General features: G+C 42.5%; 3 protein-coding genes across 26 annotated transcripts in view; 2 read left to right on the top strand and 1 right to left on the bottom strand.

Moving 5' to 3' along the window:
• LOC142160072 (uncharacterized) overlaps window positions 1-22,895 on the bottom strand; it is a 1,559,230-nt gene that overhangs the window by 83,405 nt on the left and 1,452,930 nt on the right. The gene's annotated exons all lie outside the window — the stretch shown is intronic.
• The window catches only part of LOC142160107 (uncharacterized), a 208,708-nt gene that overhangs the window by 43,146 nt on the left and 142,667 nt on the right, over window positions 1-22,895 (top strand). For 5 of the 7 annotated variants that reach the window (XM_075215061.1, XM_075215065.1, XM_075215062.1 and 2 more), the window contains 3 exons: window positions 2,281-2,466; window positions 2,586-2,664; window positions 2,784-2,881. In XM_075215061.1, coding sequence (XP_075071162.1) covers window positions 2,281-2,466; window positions 2,586-2,664; window positions 2,784-2,881 — 363 coding nt within the window. The remainder of the gene's footprint in view (window positions 1-2,280; window positions 2,467-2,585; window positions 2,665-2,783; window positions 2,882-22,895) is intronic. The other 2 variants (XM_075215067.1, XM_075215068.1) reach the window with 2 other exon arrangements.
• LOC142160657 (uncharacterized) lies at window positions 3,234-19,284 on the top strand. The gene is made up of 6 exons (XM_075215518.1): window positions 3,234-3,246; window positions 3,381-3,478; window positions 9,456-9,567; window positions 14,235-14,688; window positions 17,807-17,874; window positions 19,198-19,284. The coding sequence occupies exons 1-5, from the start codon at window positions 3,234-3,236 to the stop codon at window positions 17,841-17,843; spliced, it is 714 nt and encodes a 237-aa protein (XP_075071619.1). The 3' UTR covers window positions 17,844-17,874; window positions 19,198-19,284.

The following is a 22,895-nucleotide window of genomic DNA, read 5'->3' as shown; positions in this document are numbered from 1 at the left end:
CATCACTGTTATCTGTAGTAATATAACAGGGATATGACTGGAGAGGTGAGGGAGTCTGTGACATCACTGTTATCTGTAGTAATATAACAGGATATGACTGGAGAGGTGAGGGAGTCTGTGACATCACTGTTATCTGTAGTAATATAACAGAATATGACTGGAGAAGTGAGGGAGTCTGTGACATCACTGTTATCTGTAGTAATATAACAGGGATATGACTGGAGAGGTGAGGGAGTCTGTGACATCACTGTTATCTGTAGTAATATAACAGAATATGACTGGAGAAGTGAGGGAGTCTGTGACATCACTGTTATCTGTAGTAATATAACAGGATATGACTGGAGAGGTGAGGGAGTCTGTGACATCACTGTTATCTGTAGTAATATAACAGGGATATGACTGGAGAGGTGAGGGAGTCTGTGACATCACTGTTATCTGTAGTAATATAACAGGGATATGACTGGAGAGGTGAGGGAGTCTGTGACATCACTGTTATCTGTAGTAATATAACAGGATATGACTGGAGAGGTGAGGGGGTCTGTGACATCACTGTTATCTGTAGTAATATAACAGGATATGACTGGAGAGGTGAGGGAGTCTGTGACATCACTGTTATCTGTAGTAATATAACAGGATATGACTGGAGAGGTGAGGGAGTCTGTGACATCACTGTTATCTGTAGTAATATAACAGGGATATGACTGGAGAGGTGAGTAACCCTGTGACATCACTGTTATCTGTAGTAATATAACAGGATATAACTGGAGAGGTGAGGGAGTCTGTGACATCACTGTTATCTGTAGTAATATAGCAGGATATGACTGGAGAGGTGAGGGAGTCTGTGACATCACTGTTATCTGTAGTAATATAGCAGGATATGCATACAATGTCTATGAGAAGCGCTACTAATTAACTATGTCACGTATTCTTGAGGTGTTTACTTTCTTCCCTTTCTAAGGACAGATGAGCCTATTATTTTTATCTCAAGGGGGGCTGGAGGTTTATCTCCTGTATGCTATGTCCATCATCAAGGGCACAGCTCCCACACTATGAGCTGAACATGAAGCTACTTATTGTTCTCATATGTTGTTACATTCTTCAGGTGTTCTCTATGTCAGCTTAACCTCAAGGCCATGGGCTTACATCTTGTAAAACTGCAAATCAGCAGAAAAATGAATAATCTCTTCTAGCAAATAATATTTCTATGCAAGTTACAATAAATTGCTGAACAAAGGCCTTATGAGGCCTTAACAAAAAATCATATTTAACATTGGGATTTATTACATTACCCACAGTATGTTGTTTTTCTATCTCTGACACATTCATGAGACTTTGATGATTACACCTTTGTATTTTTTTTAATTACGTTTTGCTATTAGCTGATAGTTTTCACTTTTGTGGATATTTAAATGTGCCATGTCTATTTGTAACTGATTCACTCTCTAGTAGAGTGTACATAAAGCTTCCCTCAGCTGCTCTCTAGTGTGCTAGCTGTTCTCTATCTACTTGTATCGGATTCACTCCATACTTGCCAACTCTCCCGGAAAGTCCGGGAGACTCCCGAAATTTGAGTCAGTCTCCCAGGGCAGATGGCATTTCTCCCGCATCCCGGATTTCACCGAGAATCGACGCCATTTTGGAGGGCGGGAGGGGGCGGGACGAGGCCAATCGCGTCATTTTGGCCCCGCCCCCCGCTACGCAAATTACCTTTTTCATGGGGGCGGGGCCAAAATGCAGCGATTGGCCTCGTCCCGCCCCCTCCCGTCCTCCAGTCTCGCCCCCTCTCCCGGAAACAAGTTTCCGGGAGTTGGCAACTATGATTCACTCTCTAGTAGAGTGTACATAAAGCTTCCCTCTCCTGCTCTCTAGTGTGCCAGCTGTTCTCCTTTGTCTACTTGTATCTTATTCACGCTCTAGTAGAGTGTACATAAAAGGTTCCCTCTCCTGCCATCTAGTGGGTTGGCTATTCTCCTTTGTCTACTGGCAGCTCCCACCGCAACGTCACCTTGCTATAAGCACTATTCTATCTAAAGGGTGAGTTATCTGTGGGGTCCGGCCATAGACAGAGGATACACAATGGTGAGCCCACTGAAGATGTCAGGAGAGGTAAGTGCTATATAGACATCTTCATCTTCCTGTATATGGGAAACAGTTACATACAGGATTGGAGTTTTATTCAAATTAGTCTGTTATGTTTTGCACAGGTAATCTCTAAACAAACAACTCCAAATAGGTGGATTTTTCATTTACCTTATTATTGAGGTCTCTCTCCATTCTCAGAATTACACATTAGTGAAGAAGACTTCCGAGGAGAGTGAGACACTCAGTAGCCATCCCTGTGTCTCAGTAATGTTCACCGACAGTCCCATCATGGTGCCTCATCCTCACTCACTGATACATGACAGAGACAATGACCAGAAGATCCTGGAACTGACCAACAAGATCATTCAGCCGGTGACTGGAGAGGTGACTGCTGGGAATGGGACATTATACAGTAACACCAGGGGATGTGTCTGGGTGATGACCATTGTGTGTGTCAGGTTCCTATAAGGTGTCAGGATGTCACTGTCTATCTCTCCATGCAGGAGGGGGAGTATTTAGAAGGACACAAGGGTCTGTACAAGGACGTGATGATGGAGAATCACCAGCCCCTCACATCACTGGGTAAGAGGACACTTTAGTTTATTCTACCGGGGGAGAGAGCAGTTATGAGGCCACCTAGATACACATCATCTGATAATCACATATAAACAATGTGTTCAGTCACTGTGTGTCTCCTACAGATGGATCCAGTAACAGAAATACCCCAGAGAGATGTCCTCGTCCTCTTTATTCACAGGATTGTACAGAGGAGAATCACAGTATCCCACAGGAGTATCAGGTAGATGGGATTTAGGGTCTCACTAAATACCAAAGTGACTTTTCACTATATGATCTGTAGTTATGTTTTATATACTGTACTTATATTCTACGGTTTAATCTCAGTTAATAAAATCAGGCATCATTACAGTATTATTTTACTGTTTTATGGGTTACTTAGGATGAAGACCTAACTAATATTAAGGTAGAAGATATAGAGGGAGAAGAAGAGACGTATGTGAGGGGTGATCAGCAGTGTAAGGAGGAGGAAATCCCTACAGATATCAGCACAGGTCAGTAATAAATATATAGTTCCATATCTTTGGGGAATATCCTACAATTAACACAAGTAAGCGCCTTAAATAACGGGAAACATGTCTACCAAAAGTGTTTGACATTTTCCATTGATCCATCCGGTTTATTGCTGTAATAGAATAACTTTAAGGTTGGAACATATCAGAAATACTTTATTTGATAATCACATATAAACAATGTATTCAGTCTCTGTGTGTCTCCTACAGATGGATCCAGTAACAGAAATACCCCAGAGAGATGTCCTCGTCCTCTTTATTCACAGGATTGTATAGCGGAGAGTCACAGTATCCCACAGGAGTATCAGGTAGATGGGATTTAGGGTCTCACTAAATACCAAAGTGACTTTTCACTATATGATCTGTAGTTATGTTTTATACACTGATATTTCTCTTACCTCCACCTAAAGGGTATATCCCCTCTGTAACCCCGTGCAATCCCCAAAGTGATTTCAGTGCCAGAGGACTAGGATCTGTCTGCAGCTGCTGTTCGTGAAAGGATTAGTTTGTTAGTTTTTCGTTTAAGAAGCTGAACAACAGGTTTACCTTTATTGGGTGTATGTGTATGAAGCACATACACAGAGAGTGTCTGGGCTGGTAGGACTCCCTGAAGCCCAGCTAGCAGCAACGGGCGTGATGGAGAAGAAAGGCTTGGATCAGAGTAGGTAACGGCCGCTTAGAGAAGTCGGCTGTTACCCATAGCCCCATCCTGAACCCGGCGCTGCCTTCAGGCAGTGAGCACCGCGTTGCAGCGTTTTGGGTGCCTTTTTGGAATATACCAAGTCTTTTTATAAATGAAGGGAAGGACTTGGAGCCAGCAGAGAAAAACAAAAAACACAAGCACACCGACGGGCTTATTAGAAAGGAGTCGGCATTCTCAAGCTACCAAGGAGGAAAGGAGCGGTCCGGGGGAGAAGAATAAATAAACAGAAAATCTCCCTGCTTTTCTGCAGCAGTTGGTTTGTTCACAGGAGGGAAATACAATCAAGGCAGCCAAGGCTGTAATTCAAACAGGACGTTGCTGCACAGGCTCCTCTCCAAAGAGTTTTGAGCTAGAACTTTGCTGTCTGTAAGGACTAAGAATCTTTTTCTATCATTATTTACACATTGTACATGCATAGTATTTATATTGCTATAATGGATATATGTATGCAGTATGTATGTGTGTGTGTAATATATATATATGTGTGTGTGTGTGTTTGGGAGGTACTGTGGGGTAATTCACAAACAAAACAGTATGCTCTAGATAGTTATTCTCTTTTCTTATCTGAAAAAAACAAACCACACCTTCTCCCAAGTTGGTGTCGGCACTGACTCAAAATGCTTGCCCTTCCGGCGGACATCCCAGCATTGACTGGGGTACTTCCCCCTTCTCCCGCCCCTTTAACCGCGTCTGCAGTACCATTGACACCAGCCGCAGGGCAGGATGTGAACCTAAGTCTTGTTGGTCAAGCATCCATCTCCTCCTTTCTTTCAGGGAAGATCTGTTTGGTCCATGTCTTAAGTTAGGGACCTGCACCGGTTAAATTGTTTTCTAGACTCTCCCAGAACCCAAGCACGACACCGCAACAGGCAACAGTCCTCGCACTTTCTGACACAGAAGGTTTTTGGGTAGAGGAAGGTGAGCTTCCTGAGGATTTGGACACCCCCTGGTGGGTGATATGGCTAAACCCTCAAAGAATCAAGGCATTGAGGATCTGGTTCTGGCAGTTTTCTAGGCATGGAATCTGTTGGATCTAAAGGAACCTCGGTCAGACCTAGATCTCTTTAAGCGCAGGAAACGGCAGGTTGTCTGTTTTCCGGCAAGAAAGTTGAATTCCCCTGCGCAGTATTTGTATGTACAGTGAAATAGGGGAAATGTAAGAATGTTTAATAAAGAAGTGTGCACAGTAGGCTGTAAATACAGTCGGTACAGTGAGTGCAATTTAAAAAAAAAGCAAAAACACAGCATGTGTAAATCATATAAACAGAGCCATCTGCTCCCAATAATAAAGATCAATAAAGATAAGTCAGAAATCCTGAACGGTAACAGCTAATAGGCACATAGATAAGTCCTTGTACACAGGTAGTCCAGATTCAATCCTATAAGGTACCAATGCTAACGATATAAGTCCCTGTGCATAGCAAAGTTGCAGAATTGCTCCTCAAGTAGAGAGTTTAAATGTCTGAATCTCAGCTGAGAAGTTGGTGTTGAAAAAGAGGAACACGGCGACCATTGGCAGTCTGAGAAATGGGTAGATGAACTTACCCATTTTTCCTCTATCATGTTTTCCCCTGCTGTAGACTGCAGCACCACCATCTCCTTACAGATGTGGATCGAAAACCTTGCTAGGTGAGATGATGGGTGCGCATACGTATAGCGGAAGTGAGCCGCTCTCACTAATTCCGGCTGGCAAAGTGAATGTCCATGATAATGGCCGTATAAGAATGGCAACAGTTAACCAACGCGTTTCGCCTTAGATCGGCTTACTCATGGATAAATGGCAGCAAAATGTCAAGCCTGGGCTCATCAGTTCCTAGATATAGTGGTGTCCAATAAACAAGTCTTTTGTATGATTGGGGCATTCTTCATGATTGACAAGATGAAGAGCTGCCTCATAAGTTCTTATTGTTCAGAGGTTAATTAATGAAGAGGCAGCCCACATAACTACAGGCTGAGTGATTGTATAAGTCCATGATGCAAATATGCTAAACCACAATTCTATGTAAGGAATATGATCCATGATGAACTAACGCCTATTGGCTTCTTGTTGGTCAGTTTTCCAGCATCAAGTGGAACTTACGGACATAGCTGAGTCAGCTGAGAAACGGCCAGGTTGTAAGTTCATTATACCACACAGATTTTTTTTATCCTTTTTCCCCTGCAGGCTTTAAATATGGCCTCCTGGGAACAGATTTCTAGGGTGGATATGCCGGTTACCAGTTTTGCTCACCATACTACTCTTCCAGTGCCGGGTTCTGCGGCACTTCCTGACGCCACTGACCACAGGAGGGAGGGTTTTCTTAAATCCATCTTCCTAGCGGCAGGTGCCTCACTAAGACCTCAGCGTGGGTTGCCCAGTTACTGGAGACCTGGGCTGATCGGCTGACAGCAGGGTTACAAGACGCAGATCTTCTTCCCCTTGAATTTAAAGGAGGCCTCGGGTTACCTATATGAGGCTGCTCAAAACGCAGCCTCAGTTTTCTTATCTATTTTTGCATCTGTAGTAGTGGCCCGTAGGACACTCTGGCTGAGGTCCTGGGACGCTGACGCAGAGTTAAAAAAATCTCTGGAGGCTCTTCCATATTCGGGTTCTGTCCTTTTTGGCCCAAAATTAGATCATATCTGTCAGGCCACGGGAGGTAAGAGTACTTTCCTTCCAGTGAGTATCACTAAACCAAATAGGGTTCCCAGGTTTCGGTACTTTCAACAACCCCTTCGGTAGGAACCTCTAGAGAGAGTCATTCGCAGAGGGGTAGAGCCCCATACTCTACAACACATTCAGACCTCAGGCTCCCGGATAAACCGGCAGCCTGACTGGACCTTCCCATCTCCATGAACACAGGGGTAGGGGGAAGCCTGCTGTTGGTGGGAACTCTTTGGGCAGTGTCCTCCCAGGACTGGAGGAGAGGTGGGATCAAGCGGTCAAAATAGTTGTTCCTCTAGGGGCGTCCCCCCCATTGTTCCTTTTCCACACTGCTTACATGCAGTGCCATAAGGATGACAATAATGTGAAACCAGACGGTCGCTTCACTTCCTTCAGCAGAAGTCATGTGCTGGAAGATGGCATGGAGATTGTTCCTTGCATTCCCTTGGCCCCTTATGCCCCTTTTCAGGTGGTGGCTGGGCATGACAGTTTACACTTTTCAGATACTCAACTTGGGGGGGGGGGCCTAGCTTTGCTTCTTCTAGTACCCTTTGAGCAAAAAGGGGGGCTCCCCGTCCCTCACAGAATCTCGGAGGTTGCGGCCCGTTGAATCTGAGGGCCTGATTGGCCCTGTAACATAGGGTCCACTGACATTCTAAGCAAGGTAGCAGGATGATTTCTGCTCCTTTGCGGCGACCTGCTACAGCAGGGCCCGGTTCTTTACTAGCACCTGTCTCCGTGGATGTTGATGGCATGGTCTTCGAGGCTCTGGTTGTTCAGAGGCCTTTCCTCCAGAGTGGTAGACACCATGATGCGAGCTTGGAGACCGACCTCAGCCCGCATTTATTACCGGATGTGGCCTGCCTACATTAAGTGGTGTGGACGAAGAGTCTGCCACACGGCTAATTTTCATCTTTCCTGTATCCTAGCATTTCTTCAGGATGGCTGGGATGCAGATCTACGACTTTGTTCCCTAAAGTGTCGGCCTTATCTTATCTTTCAACATAAAATAGAAGATATTCCGCATGTGTGGACTTTCCTTCAGCATATTCAATCCCCTTATGTTACGATGCATCAGAGGTCTCCCTTTGAACGAACGGGTTCAACAGAGTTCAGATTCCTTACATGGAAGGTGGTATTTCTCCTGGCTATTGCTCCTCCACGGCAGGTGTCGGAGCTTGGGGCGCTTCTTGTTGGTCCCTCTATCTCATCTTCCACGATGACAGGGCTGTGTTGTGAACAGTTACGACTTTTCAGCCACAGGCTGATTGTGGTCACAATCTTACAGGAGGATGTGGGGGTCGTGTACTTCGCATCTATGTGAAACTGACACCTTCACTAGGTTTTATCAATTTAAAGATTTTACGTCTCCGGGCACCAGTTTTGGCTGTATGATGTTGCAGGCTGGACAGTCAGAGCGGTCCCTCCCTTAGGGGGCAGCTTTAGGATGTCCCCATGGTAAGCAGGGTCCCCAAGGTGGAGGTAAAAGAAAAGAGGATTTTATACTCCCGTTAAATCCATTTCTCTGAGTCCATCTAGGGGACACTGCGTTTCCTCCCTTCTGCTCTTCTGCTATTATTCTTCGGGTGTTTGAGTTCCCTTCCATCAGGCTTTTGTATTACACACTGAGGTTTGCATGGGGTTGCAGAGGGGATATAGCCTGTCGGCAGGAAGTTAACTATTTAAGTGCCTACTTCATGTTCCCTCATACAACCCCATGGTACGCAGTGTCCCCCAGATGGACTCGGAGAAATGGATTTAACGTCAGTATAAAATCCTCTTTTAAATGTTTAATCTCAATTAATGATTCAATGTTTTATGGGTTACATAAAATATTATATATTTTAATTATTTTTAATATATTTTATATATTAATATATATTTTATGTTTACATCCATCCATGATCTATTCATTTCTAAATCCCTCAACTTGGCTGACCTCCTCCGACACTACATCCCCTGCAGCTCTCTCCTATGGGGGACTCTTCCTCAGCCACACTGCCAGACCCGGAAACAGATAAGGTGGTGGAGTAGGCATTCTACTCTCTCCAAGCTGCACCTTCCAAGTCATACCCCCTGAATCCTTCTCTCATTCTCTTCCTGTGATCTCCACACTATCCGTCTATTTTATCCTCTCCACCTTCATGTTGCTGTCATTTATCGCCCCCAGGTCCAGTTTCCCAATTCCTTGACAACTTTGGGGCCTGATTCACTTATTTCCTATACTTTGACCTGCCTACACTCATACTAGGTGATTTCAACATTCCCATTGATAATCCCACTGTCTCTCCTGCCACTAAACTTCTTTCACTTACCTCCTCATTTGGTCTCTCCCAATGGACATCATTTCCCACCCACTGTGATGGGCACTCCCTTGACCTTGTCTTCTCCCGTTACTGCTCTATCTCTAGTTTCTCCAATTTAGCCTTCCCACTCTCTGACCACAACCTCCTTTCCTTCAGCCTCACCTTACCTCATGCCCTTCCCCCTGCACCCAAATCCACACGTACACAACGAAACCTAAGTACTCTTAACCCAATCCACTTCTCATTTTCACTAAAACAACTATTTTCTACAATGACTGCATTGTCCTGTCCTAATCAGGCTGCCTCTTTCTATAACAAAACACTCACTTTCCCAATCAGAATTTCCCACAGCCTTCAAATCTTTAGATGTTCTTTGAAAACCCATCTCTTTTTTAGAAGTGACCTTATCCTCAATAACACTATTCACACTAATACACCCTCACAACTATCCCAATCTCCATTCTGAGACACGTTTACTCCTCTTGTTTCAGCTGTGCCCTCTTCCACTTACAAGGTAGGCAAAATAAATGAAAGCTTACATTCTATGTCCCTGTTTTATGTACCTACTATACGGCGCTGTGGAGACTGTGGCGCTTTACCAATCTACGATAATAATAATAATGGTTACTTAGGATGAAGACATGACTAATATTAAGGTAGAAGATATAGAAGGAGAAGACGAGACGGATGTGAGGGGTGATCAGCAGTGTAAGGAGGAGGAAATCCCTACAGATATCAGCACAGGTGAGTAATAACCACTTATTACAGAAAAGAGTCACATATTCTCCTTGTTCAGTCACTACAACAATCTTTTATTCTACATCCTCCTCTGTCAGTAAAAAAACTAATGAGGAATTGTATCTGCCCAGTGGGGGAGTCAGGAGCCATCAGCCCCTATTAGACTCCTGCTCTCCTCCTCACATCATATCATTGTGCTACCAGCCCAGAGATCTGACCAGTCTCCTCCCAACACTCTCTGGTGATTCTCATACATCAGGAGCCATCAGCCCCTATTAGACTCCTGCTCTCCTCCTCACATCATATCATTGTGCTACCAGCCCAGAGATCTGACCAGTCTCCTCCCCACACTCTGGTGATTCTCATACATCAGTACAAGGGACATCACCATAGTGATTATCATGTGACATTACCTCCCTGTGCACTCCCTTGTGACATTACTATTTTTTTCCTTGTGTAAAATACATATCAATGACAATAATAAATGTGAAACCAATAATTCAGATAATCATCCACAGTGTTTTGCAGGGCATTGGGGGAAAAGAGGATATACATATTACAGGAACATACAAGTTAGACAAAATAACTGCAGTCATGAAAGTAAAGTGTAGACAGGGCTCTGCTCATGTGAGAGATTACAATCTAATTGATAGAGGGCACAGCAGAGACTAAAGGAGCGAGTGTGGCTCAGATTGGAGATTGGGACATTTCTGAATGTGCACTAGTATGCCCAATATAGGTGAAAGTAGGGTAAGTTTTGAAAAAGAGATGTGGTTTAGAGAATGTTTAAAGGTTGAAGGCTTTGGGAGTGTGTGATCGGTTGTGGAAGGGTATTCCATAAGTGGGTAAGGACACTGGGGAAGTCTTGTGGGTGGGAGTGAGGGGTAGCTGGTCTAGACGAGTCTTGTCACAACATTTAAGATGGATTGAAGCCGTGATATATGCATGGGTGAGGGGATTGTTAGATAGAATGAAAGGTGGAGATGATGAGAGAATTATTTGAGCTTTGGTTCAATCCTGGCTAAGAAAAGGGGTATTGTGGTAATATTTCAAAGATGTAGGTGACTGAGAAATGTTTGGTGAGCGGAGGTGGGGACTCTGGGTGGAGGGAAGATGATCAGCTTTGTTTTAGATATATTGAGCTTTAAGTAGCTTTGGGACATCCATGTGGAGATAGCAGAGAGACAGTTGGTTACATGAGACAGAAAGAAGGGGAGAGGTCAGGGGAAACGAGGTAGATGTTGATGTCAGCAGTTTAGATGTGGTACTGGAGGCCGCATAAGCGAACTAGTTCACTGAGAGAAGAGGTTACAGTGAGAGAAGAAGAGGGGTAAGATCAGAGCCTTGTGAGATCCAACAGATAGTGGGGAGAATGTGCCAGAGGTAAAGTCACTATAAACAGGAAGTCAACCAGGAAAGAACTGTGTGACAAAGGTCAATGGAGTGAAGGGTGTGCTTGAGAAGAGGGCAATCAACAGTGTTGAAAGCAGCAGACTATGACTATGGAAATGTGACCCTTAGATTTCTGCTCAAAGTACATTGATCAGTTTTGTGAGTGCAATCTGGAATGTTGTGGGTGGAAGCCTGATTGCTTGGTCTAGAAGGGAGTGAGAGTAGAGTCAGTGAGTTAGGTGATTGTACTCAAGTGGGTTCAAGAGGCAAAGTAGAGTAAAGAAATAGGGCGGTAGTTGGTGAGTGGATGGATGTTGTGATGGTTTCATTAGGATTGTTGAGATGAGCTTCTGTTTAAAGGAGCAATGAAATGTTCCAGTAGAGAGAGACTTTCAAGATGTGAGCTAAGGTAGACGAGTGAGAGCTTCACAGGGATGAGATGAATGCAGAGACTTCATCTTCGGTTACTTAAGAGAATGAATTGAGGGGGGATTAGGATGAGGAAATATCTCATGGAATGGTGTTGATTTTGTCTTTGAAGTAGGTGGCAATGTCATTCGGAGGAGTTTGCAGATGGGCAGAGAGGGGGTGAGGTTAGAAGACTGGGTGGATATTGAACAATGTTTGCTTAGCAAGTGAAAGAGCATTATAGTGGAGAAAGACTGCTTCAGAGCGAGATGTCTTCCAGTAGCACTTCAGCAGGCGACAGGTCTATTTGGTGTACCAGGGTTGAAGTTTGGATTGTTAGATACTATATGTGTCTGGAGTTGCCTTGTCCAGGGCTGAAGTGAGTGTTTTGTTGTAGATAGAGGCAGCCATATGAGGGCAGGGTAGTTGTAGGAGAGAGGAGTAGTTTTAGTGAAGAAGTGGATTACGCTGAAGGTATTCGTTGTTGCTGTATGTTTGTGGGTTTTGGTGCATGATGTAAGAAGAAGATGGAGGAAAGTAGGTTGTGGTCGGAAAGTGAGAATGAAGAGATGAGGAGTGTCCATCACAGTGAGTGGGAAATATAAAAAGAGGAAGTAAGTAAAAGAGGTTTGGTGGCAGCAGAGACAGTCAGGTTGCCAATGGGAAGGCTGAAATGATGTAGTATGAGAGTAGGTAGGTCAAAAGATAGGAAATAAGTGACTGAGGCAAAAACTGGACCTAGGGGGTGATAAATGACAGCAACAAGAAGTTGGAGAGGAGAGATTAGATGGATAATATGGACACCAGAGGAAGAGAAGGAGAGGGAGCGTTCTGTGGGTACTCAGAAGGTGCAGTGTGGTGAAAGTAGGATACCTACTCCATCACCTTTTCTGTCTCCAGGTCTCGGGGTGTGGTTGAGGGAGAGTCATCCGTAGGAGAGATCTGCAGGGAATGTAGTGTCAGTGGAGGTAAGCCATGTCTTTGTAATGGCAATAAGGCTGAGGGAATGAATAGAACATGGATGGATGTGAGTTTGTTACAAACAGATCTCGCTTTACAACTTGTACATGTAAAGGGGAGGAAGGCCAGTGGAGATATTTAGATAAGTATGGAGGGAATGGAATACAAGGAACCTTGGGCAGATAATGTGGGGATTGCATGGGGCCCAAGGTTGGGAGAGACATGAGAAGGATCAGAAAAATAGGAGGAGGATTTTTGGCTGGGAGTTTGTTTCTGCTTATGTAGCAACAGACTACTTATGGGGAGGTTGATAATAGGATACTGGAGAGAAAAGAGACATCTGGAGAGAAGTGTGGTGAAAGGGAGCAGGAGAAAGAAGGGAAAATGAATGGTCCATGGTGGAGTGATGGGAGAGATTTCCTAGTGTAGATATAGAGAGAGCGGGGAGGAATCATGTAGACATTCGACTGAGATAATGTATAAACGGTTATGTCGTGTAGATCTTATAAAAACAGGAACATAATCTCTTGCCATTGTCTATAAAGTTCTATTGTGACATTTACTTGACTTATTGATTGATCTTTAAGACGACATAGTTTTCCATAAACCTAGAGGTGTTTATTAGTTATGTTGAAATAACTATTGATTGTATTGTACAGGCATAAATGAAGTAAGCTAATCGCTAAAGACACGTGTTCTTTTCATAGTGGCCCATATACTAATTTTTCTTTGTATATCTGCTCATTTTAGTGTGATCCAGATGAAGTCATGTCAGATACACTACAACTAAATCTAAAGTTATTAAAATAATATAATTGTGGCGCATTGCATTGGTTTTCTCTCAGTCACGCTAAGTGACGTTACACTGTTTAATCTGACAAACTTCTCTGTAACTAAACATGAAGGTATTACAAGCATCCGACACACAATACATCAGGCCTGTCCAACCTGCGGCCCTCCAGGTGTTGTGAAACTACAAACCCCAGCATGCTTTGCTGGTAGACAACCAGTTGATAGCTAGAAGGGCATGCTGGGACTTTCACAACATCTGGAGGGCTGCAATAGATGGTCCGAGTGAAGGTTCTCATTACATGTTATACCCTAAGATTCCATCACTGTAAACTGTTCTTGGATTGTCGAGCAGCTTTTGTGTAGTGCATAGGTTTTATTTTGGTCGTGCTAAATTACATTGCACATGTTAGTCTGTACGACGACACTTTGTTACATTCTTATAACTAACAGAATATTTAGTCAGACATAACAGATGGTTTGATTTGAAGAATTCCATTACGTCTTCCCCGCAAATTCTACCTTTATGATCTATTATTTGGATTGCACTTTGCGTTGCTTTTCTCTCCGTCACGTTAAATAACTTTACAGCCCTCAGAAAAACCACACTCAAAATAAATAGACATTAAAGATAGTTACAGGAATCCAAAGTCAATCAAATTGATTTGGTTACACACTTATTATTGAAAGAGCACATATCGAAAAGATGTGTTATGTGAGTCTCCAAATAGATTAAAAATAACAATTCTTAAAGCAATGAAATATTTATAAATATTATTTTATTCACCACACTTAGCCACATCACTGGTTTAATATATGTTAGTCTGACAAGGGAAGGAGACCGAAGGTTAAACACTATACGTGGTCACTTTGAATTGACGTACAGTGTTATTTAGGCTTAGAATAGTGTCCTTTCCTAATCCCATAAATGTATTTACACAACATAGCTGACTGTTCCTTACTTTTTGGTGAAATTCTGTAGAAATCCAAACGTCATAGTGATTGTATTGAGCTCTTGGATGAATTCACGTTTATAACTATTTGATTATAAGTTTTTGAGCGAACTAAGTTTGGTCATTTGTGAATATCGCATTTGGATAAATAATTTTTCTTTCAATTGAAAGCAAAACCAGCTATTCTGGCAGAGCAGTCGTGTCGCCTGGTCCCCTCTCAGAAGGGAAGTATGCTCCTTAATGTCGGGGGATTTTTATTCAGCAAGAACAGGCAGCGAGGGGAACGTTGTTACTGGAATTGTACGGAGCGATCTCGGAAGTGTCCAGCCAATGCCATCACAAAGGAACTGGCCCAGACGCGGGACCTGCTCTCACACGGTGAGCACAATCATCCACCTAGGGCAGAGAAAACAGATGTGGCGGTTGCAATGGCAGAGATCAAAGAACGTGCCCGAAATACCATGGAGACCCCGGCACAAATTATCCAGCATGTAACCAGCAAGATGCCATCCACCAGCACGTATTATCTTCCTAATCGGGAGGCCCTAAGACAACTGGTGAAGAGGGTGAGACGAGAACATGTGCCGACCACTGATGGCTTAGGGCGTCCGCTACCAAAAAATAGGTAAGTGTCTATCATTTGTCATTTCTATGATAGATATTTCATGGGACATTTTACTTTAAATAACACTGTTAATTTGTTTTGCAAAGTATCCTTGCACTCTTTTCACAGATTGGATGTTACTCTTTTAAATGCTCTCACATTTTAGTGTTCTTTTCCTTTTTAGTAATAAAGAATTCAAACCCAAAAAATGGTCTTCAAACGAGATGGATTTACAATTGATTACATGCATTGTACATTTGATGAATTGAATAAGTCATTGTTAGATATTGTCTCATAACAATGTGTGTGTTGAATAGTTATATTATATGAATGGAACCGTAATTTAATATTATACATTAGTTTTTGGTAAAACGTTAAGTAAAAAAAAATATAGAGCTTGGTACATTTACCCTTGAGACCCAGTGATGAATACACCGCACATAATGTAATTGTTATGCAACAAAGCCTGTTTTATTGGTTTTTACTGATATTTATAATAATAGCTTACACACTTGTAATATAAATAAAAACATTTCACAACAATCAATATAATCTAAAAAGATTTTAAAATGCTATTAGGTTACAGAACACAAAAATAAACGATTACTGTACAAAATGAATAAAAAAACAGGATTATAAAAGTTACTTAATTGATATTCTCAGCTATACAAGAAAATCAATTATAATAAAAAATAATAATACAGTTAAGGTTCTTAGCATGCAAATCTATATATTATTATTATTATTAAAGAGGCTGTAATATTTATCATTTTATAATACAGATTATATGTAATGAACATAACAGGGACATATCAAATAAAAATCATATAATTGTATAGATTGAGCTCTACCCTTTTTACTTAGACATTCTATATATATATATATATAAAGCTCTGGACATTGTTTGTAAATAGAGATATTATGATATGTTAACTGAGTTGATACTTTAATTTATAGACATTTTGTACCAGTCGACATATTTCTTGTTAACATAATTTATATAGACATTTTAACAGTGTCGACGTTATGAATGCAGATATTTCATACCCACGCACCCCATCACAACACAAACGCAGCTATAATCACATATCCGTCATTACACAATACACTGTCTCTGTGCTTGGATCCTCTGTACTGTTGCACTTCATGTGATCTGTCTCTGTATCCTGCTTTGAACTTCTGCTGTTGCCCATCTGTGCTATGCTCCATTCTCCTACTCTGCATTCTGTGCCCTACTCTGCTGCTCACCTTCTCTCTCATCAAAGTTTCTCTAGTTTCGGTTGATTAGAGGGACATATATCATAATCATCATTTTTTTATTTATATAGCGCCAACATATTCCGTAGCGCTTTACAAATGGAAACAAACACACTATTACAACAGTATTGGGTAATACAGACAGCCCGAGAGGTAAATAGACCCTGCTCCCAAGCTTACAATCTATTGGACAATGGGAGTTCGATACAAAAGGGTAATTGCTACATCATATTGCACATTGGACCAGCTAGAATGCAATGGTAAAAGTATTGAGTGGGCTGTGTGATCAGTCACACAGAAGTGTTGGTCAAGGGTTGTTGTGTTGTGTGAACTGTATAAAGGCCTGTAATGGTGTTACCCTAGGTAGGATGAGAACCAGGATAGAACAGTGTCTTGAAGACCTAGGGATTGCAGCGTTTGTATGAGAAGAGAGTGGTCAACAGTGTCAAATGCAGCAGAGAGATCCAGGAGAATTACAAGAGACTAAAGGCCTTTAGATTTAGCTGTGATCAAATCTTTGACAACCTTATTCCACACAGTCTTTGTGGAGTGTTGAGATGACTGAAGAGGATCCAATAGGTTGTATGAGAAAAGGAAGCGTGTGAGGCGAGTGTAGGCAATTCTCCCAAGAAGCTTGGAGGGCTATGGAGCTGAGAGATGCAACTAATTTGAGAGAGAGAGTGTAGGTCAGAATTCTGCTATTCAGAATAGGAGTAGTCATTACTGGTATCTTTCCATCATTATTCAAGCACGCAGATAGATTACAGATTTTGGTAAGAGGTGGGATTAGCACAGGAGGCAGGGATCTACCAGTTTGTGAGGGCGTAGTATCAAGATGACAGGAGGTAGAGTAGGAAGATAAGAAGAGAGTAGATACCTGATCTTCATTTGTGGGAAATTAAGAGAGGGGGGTGTCAGAGGGTGCTGAGAAGGAATTGAGCGGATTGATGAGAAACGTCTTGGAATGGTATCTTCCAAGACATGCAGTCTTGTTCTTGTAGTAAGAAGCAAAATCTAGGACACTGATCGTAGTCAGAGGGTTTGGAGGGTTGAGGAGAGATTTAAATGTGTTAAAAAGACATTTGGGGTTAGAAGCCTGAGCATAGATGAGAGATTGGAAGTAAGTTTGTTTAACAAGTTCAGAGCATTTGGATATGAGCGGCAGATAGCAGTATATGTGAGTAATCATTACAGGTGCAAGATTTACACCAGTGATGTTCTGCTTTACGAGTGAGTTTTTGAAGATTTTGTATTAGTTTAGTGGGCTACAACTAACATAAAAGTCGCTGGAACCAGTTGATCAAGGTCTGTTGCTAGGATTTGTTGAAAACAAGATGCTGCACTGTCAGGCAATGAAAATAGAAATTGGGGAGAGAAGGTGTTGGAGGGTGGTGGAAAACTGTTGAAAATTTCTGCAGGTATGAAAAGACTTAGTAGAGTTTCACAGCAGATAGGTTACAGTACTGGGATAAAGCTTGTAGCTGATAAGGTCATGATCCGAGAGAGGGAAAGGAGTATTAAGGAATGCAGAAACTGAGCATAACCTAGAGAAAACAAGAACCAGTCCACTGAGAGAGGCCAAGGAAGTTAGAGTAGCTTTCAAGCAAAATTTGAATGTGGATTATCAACAGGGATGTTGCAGTGACCCATGATGATGGTGGGGATGTCGGAAGATAAGAAGTGAGAGAGCCATGCAAAGAAATGTTTAAGACATTATTGGTGTGATCCAGGGGGTCGATAGATCATAGCAACACGTATAGTGAATGGGTTAAAAATCCAAATAGCTTGTACGTCCAAAGATATGAATGTTTATTTGGTAGAACTGGGAATGAGCATTGTGTGGAAAGACGTAGTCCAACCCCACCTCCTTGTCTGCTTTTAGGTCTGGAGGTGTGGGTGAGATGGAGACCACCATGTGAAAGGGCTGCAGGAGAGGAAGCGTCTGAATGTGTGAGCCATTTTTCTGGTTTTACAGATTTAAGCTGCTGCCACCACTGGACTCCTTAGCGGCATCCAGAACTGCGTCGTCCTGGGTAACTGTCGCTGTTAGTGTACCCACTTGCTGGTACACCTGGGCTGGTACCCCTGACCTTTTGCCTTCAGATCAGGGTTGCTGTGGATGGTACCCCTGGCCTATCACACTGGCCAGAGCTGCAGGTAGCGGGCACAGTGTTGGTACTGGGAAGCTGGGTCCAACCGCAGAACAGCCAGAAACGCATTAGATTTATGTCTAATCTGTAGGTCACAGGCATTAAACATCACTGCTTAAGGAATTTGCTTTGACGCCTATTACCGCAGGAAGTCCTGAAAAGGACAGTTACAGCCACTAGTTGAAGGTACTAGCGACATCCAAAAAGATGCAGATGGAATGATACATTTCTGTACATTTTACACATTCTGACACACCAGTTAGCAGGTGGTAACGCCACCCCCTGATCCTCCCCGACCCCAACACGTCAGAGTTATTTTTAGTATCAGGATGCAATATGTTTCCCAAAACATGGATTTAAATGCAATACAAAGTTAACAAAATTTACTCTAATCTGCTATATCCCAAAAAATGCTGCATGCATTATTTGGACAGGATCTGAGAGGTAGGATAACAAACCACACAGACAGAGAGGCAGCGGGCCCCCTGCTGTGTATACAGGCTAATCAGACATGTTGGCCACTGAGATGAAATGGTCTAATTAACATGAGGAACTTTCTTTAGGACCCTGCAGGTTAAGTGTTTAAACACTTAACCAGACATTGCCGCTTTAAATCAAGATTGGTTCAGGTCGCGATAATGTGAAAGTGTTGTGCCGGACATCTGTGTATTCGGAAAAACTTGTGGTGAGCATGCTGCTGCGTTCGGAGATGTACAGCATCGCTTTGGAGGTCAATCTTTATATATTAAAATTGGTTTTTAATACATTCGGATTTTCCTTGTAGGTCCCCTCTGTGTCGGAATGTGTATGTCCCCCTAGACTGAATGTTAAAATATAATGAGGCTGGCATTGACTGATGTGACTACAATCTGGGTGTTACTGGGGCTGGTACTATGCAATGTGCTTGGTAATGTGCTTGTATTCTATTTTAGCCAATGTTTTATCTGTTCAGCTATTAAGGCATATATGCTGTATGTAATTTATAACTGGAATGGATTGTTAATAATTAAGAAGCTAAACAACTGAGTGTCTTCAACGCACTAATAGTAGAACAATTTGGGGGCATTTTAATCCGTTCCTCAGTGTAAAAACAAGATGTCTATCACATGTATTTTATTTCCAGCAGATGGACGCAGCAGCATGAATACATTGGTGGAACATCCCAATTTAGCTCCGGATTTTGAAATGGAAAATAATTACATCATACAAGATTCTCCCGGAGAAAATCCCCACTACCCTAAATATACATCCAGGACTTCACAGTGCAGATATATCATCTGATCCCTCAAATCACGAGGAAGGGTCTCCTGGTGACTCGGACTTTAGTCCACATACTATAACTTTTCCGAGTGTGGGAAATGCTTTACAATTCACAGCCTTTTTGGACATCAGAGAATTCACACAGGTGTGAAACCATTTCCATGTCCTGACTGTGGGAAATGTTTTACACAGAAATCAAAGCTTCCTGCACATCAGAGAACTCACACAGGTGTGAAACCATTTTTCATGTTCTGAGTGTGATACATTTTTTTGCATATAAACCAAATCTTGTTATACATCAAAGAATACACAGAGGTGAGAAACCTTTTTCTGAATGTAGCAAACGCTTTCCACGAAGTTCATCACTTTTGAAACATCAAAAAATACACACACGAAGAAAGGCAATTTCCATTAAAGAGGGTGGCAACACACAGTATATATTAGCATTTAATATAATCAACATATGTTGATGACATACATTCCAACCAAGACTGAAACAGCCGATATGTGGAACTTATTGTAGTTTCTAGTAGATCATACAGTCTAGTTGAGTGTTCATGTAAGTAGTTCTGTAATTTGTTATTGTCTCACCAGGGGCTCAGTTACAAAGCTACAAAAATGGGGTCCTACAGTGCAAACGCAATTTTATGATGCTATACGGCTGTGTTTTGTACAATTGCACCCACTTATACTGGTACGTGTGCGGCATTAGTGGGTCAAGCTGTAGTTGTGCAAAGCTTTGCTCCTTATGGTAGGACCTAAGCAGAGCTGGATGTGGTCTAGGTGAGATCATGGACAGAGTCTGGCACTCAGATGGGATAAGATATTGTGTTAGAGGGTGATATGTTATAATTAGGCTTAGAGACTGGTGAGTGGCTGTAATAGGATTTGTATGTTAGACATACTTAGAGGACGCCTTTGGCACCTTCCAGGTACATTTAATATAGGCAAGTACATTTCTGGGAAATAAAGACACATAGTAAATATAGATCCAGTGTCCATTCATGATGTAAAGTTTGAGGCTTGAATGAGCAGTAGTTTTGGAGGAATAATAGGGTGATCTTGAGGATGAAGAGGGTGGTTCTTAGTAGCTGGAGTTTTATGACGGTTTTACTCTTGACCATGTGTATTTGCATCAAGGCTTACAAAACATTGCACATCATGCTATAGGAGATATGGTCTTCGATACGAACACCTCGCTGGTCGTAGGCCTCCATGCGGGTAGTGTAGGAACCAATATCAGGTGCAGATGCTAGAGTTGCCACCACAAGCAGATACCAGTAGCAAAGCTGGAACTGTCTCTGATACCAGGAGTAAAATTGGAACTGATATCAGGAGCCAGATGGTCTGAGTTTCTGCATTTTATCGCTTAAAGATCTGGCACCATGTTGCCAGTGAGCGGAATTTAATTAACATGGGGATTGGAGAACCGACTGAGATGGCGGTCATGTGAGGGGCATGTGTGCGCCCTTTATAGGAAGGACAGAGGACACCAGAAGTTGATATTCAGCTGCATTGTAGACACTGACTACTTCCTCTCAGATAATCCTGTCCTGCTCTATGGTCTGGTGAGAGAATTCTTTTCATTTCTGGATATTAGACGTATGAAAAATAAATTGTTGGTTTTTTCATGTGCCATACCTCTCCTGTCTCCTGTTCTTTATCACTGAACTTACGTTATAATGAGAGATCTGCCCTCAGACTTTTTTATAACTGTTATTAAAAAAGCCTTTTCCAAAAGTAAACATTTGCTATAAAACACAATTAAAGTATCAAAACTCTTTGACAATATGAAATTTGTATTGTTCATGGTACTGAATTACAGCAGTGACTTCATTATATGTGTGTTGATATCTTACAACATTGCTTCATATGAAAATGAAGCATTTCACATATGTTAATCCCCCTACCTCAGGGTCATACTGGATCTCTGATTTCTGGACTTGTGAGATGGTGTTTTCCCAGTTTTTAGCGGTGAGCAACTGTCACCCCATTACAAACAATATACGTAATAAGGGAGGGAGAATACGCAACAGAGCAGAAGAGGTAAGAACATTTGGATAGGAGAACAGGGACCACAGGGGTGGGAGGGAGAGTACACAGGAGAACAGAAGGGGTAAGAACATTTGGATAGGAGAACAGGTAACACAGGGGTGGGAGGGAGAGTACACAGGAGAACAGAAGGGGTAAGAACATTTGGATAGGAGAACAGGGACCACAGGGGTGGGAGGGAGAGTACACAGGAGAACAGAAGGGGTAAGAACATTTGGATAGGAGAACAGGTAACACAGGGGTGGGAGGGAGAGTACACAGGAGAACAGAAGGGGTAAGAACATTTGGATAGGAGAACAGGGAACACAGGGGTGGGAGGGAGAGTACACAGGAGAACAGAAGGGGTAAGAACATTTGGATAGGAGAACAGGGGCCACAGGGGTGGGAGGGAGATTACACAGGGGAGCAGAAAAAGGGTTAGAGTATCGGGAATAAAAGTAGGGAACAGGGGTTGAGTCTGCTCCATCTGTATTATAATAAATATAAATACCTGCTGCCAGACACAAAAATGTCTCCTCTCAGCTTCCTCCAACTCACTGGACACCCGGACTAAACAGCCACAATATGTTCCACCCAACCTCCAGCCTGTGAGCTGACAGGGAGTAAATTATATATATATATATATATATTAGGGATGAGCGCGCTCGGATTTCTGAAATCCGAGCCCACCCGAACGTTGCGGATCCGAGTCGGATCCGAGACAGATCCGGGTATTGGCGCCAAATTCAAAAGTGAAACTGAGGCTCTGACTCATAATCCCGTTGTCGGATCTCGCGATACTCGGATCCTATAAATTCCCCGCTAGTCGCCGCCATCTTCACTCGGGCATTGATCAGGGTAGAGGGAGGGTGTGTTAGGTGGTCCTCTGTGCTGTTTAGTTCTGTGCTGTTTAGTTCTGTGCTGTTTAGTTCTGTGCTGTTTAGTGCTGTGCTGTGCTGTTTAGTGCTGTGCTGTGCTGTGTTCTGCAGTATCAGTCCAGTGGTGCTGTGTGCTGTGCTCTGTCCTTCTGAGGTCAGTGGTGCTGCTGGGTCCTGTGCTGTGTCCTGTTCAGTCCAGTGGTGCTGTGTCCTGTGCTCTGTGCTTCTAAGGGCATAGTTATTTCCCCAATATTCCCCTGTGTTTAAAAAAATAAAAAAAAGTTTTTTTTATAAAATACCAAAAACTACTTTAATATTTTTTAATTACCACAAAATTTTCACAACCAATCCTGCAGTATAAGCCCATTGGTACTGCAATATTACCAAGTTCACACATTCAGCAGTAAAAGTCCAGTGGTACTGCAATATTACAAAGTTTACACATTCTGCAGTATCAGTCCAGTGGTGCTGTGTCCTGTGCTCTGTCCTGCTGAGTTCCGTAGTGCTGCTGGGTCCTGTGCCGTGTCCTGTTCAGTCCAGTGGTGCTGTGTCCTGTGCTCTGTGCTTCTAAGGGCATAGTTATTTCCCCATTATTCCCAAGTTTGTAAAAAATAAAAAAAAAGTAAAAAAAAATAAAAAAAAAAAAAAAAAT

The sequence above is a fragment of the Mixophyes fleayi genome, chromosome 6, assembly GCF_038048845.1.
Source record: "Mixophyes fleayi isolate aMixFle1 chromosome 6, aMixFle1.hap1, whole genome shotgun sequence".
NCBI lineage: Eukaryota > Metazoa > Chordata > Amphibia > Anura > Limnodynastidae > Mixophyes > Mixophyes fleayi.
Note: the sequence above shows the minus strand (reverse complement) of the source record. Positions and strands in the feature narration are given on the sequence as shown.